The following is a 5928-nucleotide window of genomic DNA, read 5'->3' as shown; positions in this document are numbered from 1 at the left end:
AACTCTTAATCTTAAAATCTAAAACTAATAAACGATGTTGGGTATTTAAATTTTCACTTGGAATGACTTTACAATCATTACAATCACGACGATCTCTTCTTCTCATAAGAAAATAATCAATTTGTGTTTTGTTAGATCCATTCTTATAAATAATAATATGCTTATCTCTTTACTTGAATGAAGTATTAGCAATAACAAAATCACAGGTTAAAGCAAAATCTAATATAACTCTACCTTTTTCATTAATCACTTCAAAACCGTAGTCACCATGAATATTTATAAAATCTTCTACTACTTTACCGACATGTCCATTTAAATCTCCTCCAATAAAAATTCTTTCTTCAAGAGGTATCATTTGTATTAAGTCTTCTAAGTCATTCCAAAATTTATCTTTAAACCCTGTATCTAAACCTACTTGAGGAGCATAAACACTTATAATATTAAAAATCTTAGTATCAATGATAATCTTAAGGACTATAATTCTATCACCAACTCTATTAATTTTTACAAGTTGACTAATGCTATTAATATGGAAAAAAATTTTATGCTCAAAAAGTTGTTAAGACTCATTTCTTGGATGAAGACAGAAATACGGCCTACTTTCATGCCAGTATTAAGAGTCCTCAAAATGCTAATTTGATTTCAAGGATTGTTGGTACGGATGGTATTTTTTTCCATAATCTTAATGATATTGCTAATAATGATATTCATTATTTTTCTAATGTTTTCCAAAGCAATTGTGATTCCCTCACCAGGAATCTTTATAATAGAGATGTTACTATTAATAATGTTTTGTTTACCAGCATTCCTACTAGTGTTGAAATTAAAGAAATTATTGATCTTACGGAAACGGGTAAAGTTGCTGGTTCGGATGATTTCACAGCTGAGTTTTATAAACATGGGTGGGACATTATTCATGCTGAAGTTGTTGATACTATTTAAGACTTTTTTAGAGGAAATGAATTGCCGAGATATTTTAAATCCTTTAATATTGTGTTGATTCCCAAGGTGCATGATGCTAATACTTGAGATGTTTTTCGACCTATTAGTTTGAATAATGTTCTAAGGTTATATCAAAAATTTTGGTCAAAAGATTGCAACCAATTCTTAATGATATTATTAGCATGAATCAATCTGCCTTTTTGAAAGGCAGGAATATCTGTGATAATGCTCTTATAGTACAAGAGCTTCTCTTGGATATTGATAAAAAAAACAGAGGAAATGTCATCTTCAAAATGGACATTTAAAAAGCTATTGACACTATTCGTTGAGAATTCATTATTGATATCCTTAAAGCTATGTGTTTTAATAATGTTTTTTGTAAGCTAATTTATAAATTACTCAATGACAACTTTTATTCTCTTCTTATTAATGGTACTAAACATGATTTTTTCAAAGCTTCAAAGAGTATCAAGCAGGGAGATCCGCTATCTCCTTATCTCTTTATTATTGCTTTTGATTATTTATCTAGATGTTTGAATGGTTTATTTACTAGATATCCTAGTTTGAATTATAATCATAAAGGCAAATTGTGTATTTCGCATTTGTGTTTTTCTGACGACTTGATTATCTTTAACAATGCTAATAAACATTCCATTAAAAGAGTTTGACAAGAAATTTTAAATTTTCAGAATATTTCTAGATTGCTCTTTAATGCTTCTAAATGTTTTTTTCTATTGTTCTAAAAATATCAATGTTTCTAAAAGGAATTTGATTATGGATTTTACTGGTTGTAATAAAGCTACTTTACTTTTGACTTATCTGGGTTTTTATATGGATAAGGGTAAGAAGAGAAGTGCTCTTTTTTTGAGTTTGTTTGATAAAATCAAGAATAAGATTTTATCATGGGAAAATAAGTTTCTTTCATTTAGTGCGAGGGTAACTCTTCTTAAAAGTGTTCTTACTTCTCTCCCTCTTTATACTCTTCAAGTTATGAATATGCCTTTGAATGTTATTACGAAGATTGATAATATTTTTAACAAGTCTTTGTGGGAAGGCAAAGGTTCTCCACAGGTGTGTTTTCCGATTCTCCTCTAGTTGTTGAAGTTGATGCGTTAGTTTTTGGTCTTCAGGTGGCTATTTGTTATGGTTGGAAATATCTTATTATGGAAACTGATTCTTTGATTTTATGTAAGTATTGTCAATTGCAGATTGATTATCATTGGAGTATCAATATGCAGATGAGATGGATTATTGTTTTATCCAAGCATTTGATCATCCAGTAGTCTCAAACTAAGCGAGAAGGTAACAAGGTTGCTCATTGGGCAGCTAAATATGGATTGAAGTTGAATGGTGCTATGGTTTCTAAGATTGTTCCTCACAATCTGTTGCTGGCAGCTTTAAAAGATATTGGTTAGTTTTTGAGTTTGTAGGGTGTGTGTTGGGACCTCTTTCTCGGGCTTATATTTTTTCTTGTGAAATAAAATAAGAGCGGATAATGAACTTTTATAAGAAAAAAAAAAGTGATACAATCTACACAAATTTAAATATTGAATATATTACTCTTTCCACATTTATGCCTTTTCTGATTTTGCATCAACCTAAATCTTGTATAATCAAAAGGATTATAACATCAAAGCAATATTGAGCAATGTTGCTTCTTTTAGACAAAGTTCATTATTGTAATGACCACCACAAAATCTTAAATGTTCCTTAAAAAATCTAACGAATTCAAGGTAAAAGATTATCCAACTAACAAAGGTATGTCGAATTGGATAAATGGAAACGCAGTTAAAAAAAAGAAGCTGCTTATTGTAATAGCAACTCCAGCTCATGACACTTTTAGTTGAGTGGGCAATATGATAAATGCATTAACCAAAAAATTTTAAAAAGGAAAAAAATTGACGTTTTCTATATCGCATCCCAAACTTTTTAGTAATCTAATAACAACAATTAAGCTTCCATATTTACTAAACTATTGAATTATTCACACAAAATCATATCACACAACTAAATCCAAAAAACACCCAATTCTGAGACCCCAATGCAGGCCCGAATAAAATCCCTAACAAGCAAAAACCCTTACCCAGCCTGAGGATCACGATCGCATCGGAGCTCGTCAGCACCATCAACACGGATGCCAGCCCGCTCCACAGAGTGAAACAGGGAAGCAATTGACCGGCGGTAATGGTGAGTCAAAGAGAGGCGTTCTCGGTCACCGTCTTCGAGGTGGAGTTGGACATCTGAGATGCCAATCTGGCGGAGGCGGACGGCTAGTTTCTCTCCTAAGCGAGCAGCGACGCGTTCGTCCCAGAATCGTCGGGAGCGAGGGTAGCGGTATAGCCTGTACCGGTTAGCAGCGGCGAATTCCTGTTCGCCTGAAGAAGCCATCGCGATAATTGCATCAGTCGCGCCGGCAGTGACGTGTGCCGTTAGTTTCCGACAGCTTACTGCCAGCCGGAGAAGATGCGCTTCGGCAGTCGCCATGGATAGGTCTTGCGGAAGACATGGGTTTTAAAGCTTTTGGGTTCAGCCAAACGACTCGCAACGGGACTTTCAACTGTAGTGTAAAGCGTCTGGACTCCCAACCTAATATTTTTTCGAATAGCTCAGTCAGAAGTTGGCTTTATTTATTCATTTATGATCTAAATTATTGAAATTTTTTTCTTAATATCACTTATGAGCAATTATTAGGTGTGATAATTGAAAACAATTAATACATACAGAATCCGCACCTAATAATTTTTTTTTTTTTGTTAAATACACATTTATATTCTCTTGTAATAGCTATATAAAATATAGTTTTTAAGGCAAGAAGGTAAATTTACATAATTGTTTAGTGCAAAATTACTCTTATTATAATAGAATATAATAGAGATGTTGAATCCAAATATGTCGTGCGGATCATACTCAGTGTATAGAGCGTTGGGCGGATGAGAGAAACAGAGAAAGAGAGAAACTAGGAGAGCAATTAAGAGCACAATAACTTTAGTTTTGAGAAATTAAATTTAGTAGTCATTTATTGAAGAAATGATCCTCTATTTATAGGTTTTAGTGGTATTTAGTAAAATTACATATTTGTTCTTATTTTAATAAAAATATTATAAATAATTATTGCACCTTTTCATATTTGTAACCTTCATAGTTGACATTGTCATCGTTTTGTTTCCCTAATTGCTTGAAAAGATGCAACTAATGATTTTTTTTTTCCTTTGTCGATCGGTCAACTGAAAGCTTTGGTCAGCTGACAAACATTCGATCAGTTGAATGGTCGTCGGTCGACCCTCTAAATGAAATCCTAAGAAGAGGCCCTCCTGTCATAAGGTAGAGCTATCGTCAGACAGATGGTATATCATTGCAATCCAACGAGTAGACCGTCAGACAGATGGTATATCATTGCAATCCAACGAGCAGCTCTTTTTGGACAAGGGGTCTTCTCAAAGGATTAGAAAAGTTATATGTGGGCATCCTTTGGCCATTTTTGTGAAGAGTTTTAGAATCAATTGAGGGAGCAGGTTATGAATAACAGTCCCACTGATTTGGTGGTGCCCATTTTTTTTTGTTTGGTTGTGCTTCTGTTTGATCGGCACATAGTTCCAACTGAAGGAAACGTCTATTAGCATTTTTTTTTTTTCTTTTGACTATACAAATGCAGTCCTTTGGTGTTCATAAGCGAGACCCATTAAATTTACTCAAGATTCATGTAGTCATATTTTTTATGTACATATTTAGTTTCATGATTCTCTTACTTCTTTAAAGTGACAACTAAAATAAGATTGATAGAATTAAATGCAAAAATTGACTCATTTAATGCGTAATAAGTAATTTTAATAATTAAACCTCCTAAATTCTTGTGCCTGCAAAATTTATAAATAAAATGTGACCAGCAATTCCGCATTACACTTTTTTAATTTCCTGCCCTTTAGCCGGTTTTAAATAGCAAAGAGTTCTTGTAAGCAGTAAAAAATCTGTAAATGAGGTGACCATGTTGAAGGCCTTTGTGGACTTTCAACCAAAAAAACTTTTCCTTCCCAAGGACATAGGGGAGAAAAAAAAACTAGAGAGTAGTCGACCTGTAATAAAGAAGAAATCGGGGGATGAGGGCGGAGTAGTGGTGGCAAAGTGGCTGGAGGAAGAAGGTCGGCTGGTCGGTTCGAAGAGGCTAGAAGGAGGAATTCGACGGGAGGGAGATAAGTTGGCCAAGCAAGTGATCCAGAAGAAACAAATGGTGAAAGAAGTACTTTTGGTTGAGGTCTAGAACTTTCCTTAGTAGCCTAGGTCTAGCCATAAGACTTTCCTACTGACTAGTCTTAGAAAATTAGAAAAGGTACCCTCACCATTAGAAACTCAAAACTCTTCTCTTTACTCAACTTCAAGTTCCACATATTGGTCCTAACCTCTAGCACTTAGTAGGTAAGATCATTATGAGGGAACTCAAGGAGAGTTCCTGTAGGGCTACTTGACCTTAAGATTGACCCTAGGTGTTGATTTGGAGCTAAGGTACACCATACCCTCACCATACCGTCACAATACCCTAGCTAAGACCAATACATGGGGACCCAAAATGGAGATTTCATTGGTCCATGACTCATTCAAAATGGTTCTCTACCCAATTGCACTTGAAATGCCCAACTTGGCCTTTTGCCCCTAGGCACCTCCAAATTACCTAACTTCCATTGGGACCCAAATTTGGCCAAAATTCCCAAATTTTGCCAAAATAGCCAAAACTGATCAAAACTCATTCCGAACACTTTGAATAAATCCAAATTTGCCAAAACTGACAAAAAATTTCCAAAAATGGCCAAATTACCAAAATGCCCCTCCATGGCCCAAAAATCCAAAAATTCCAAAAATTCCCAAAAATTCCAATAAATCCAAAATATTCCCAAATTTAAATTTTTAACCACCACATTGACCCAATTTGACCAATTTTACCTAAGTTGACATAAAGCCCCAAATTACCTTTAAGGGCCCAATTTCCCCAAATTA

General features: G+C 34.3%; 1 protein-coding gene across 2 annotated transcripts in view; it reads right to left on the bottom strand.

Annotated features, from left to right (window-relative positions):
- The window catches only part of LOC110032281, a 23572-nt gene extending 20061 nt beyond the window's left edge, over positions 1-3511 (bottom strand). The window contains exon 1 of one of the 2 annotated variants that reach the window (XM_020735856.1): positions 3026-3511. In XM_020735856.1, coding sequence (XP_020591515.1) covers positions 3026-3426 — 401 coding nt within the window. In that variant the 5' untranslated portion in view covers positions 3427-3511. The remainder of the gene's footprint in view (positions 1-3025) is intronic. The other variant, XM_020735857.1, reaches the window with a different exon arrangement.
- Positions 3512-5928: the final 2417 nt, after the last annotated feature.

The sequence above is a fragment of the Phalaenopsis equestris genome, unplaced genomic scaffold (genome assembly GCF_001263595.1).
Source record: "Phalaenopsis equestris unplaced genomic scaffold, ASM126359v1 Scaffold000905, whole genome shotgun sequence".
In the NCBI taxonomy this organism is placed as follows: Eukaryota; Viridiplantae; Streptophyta; class Magnoliopsida; order Asparagales; family Orchidaceae; genus Phalaenopsis; species Phalaenopsis equestris.
The sequence above is the reverse complement of the archived record's forward strand: the minus strand, read 5'-3'. Positions and strand labels throughout refer to the sequence as shown.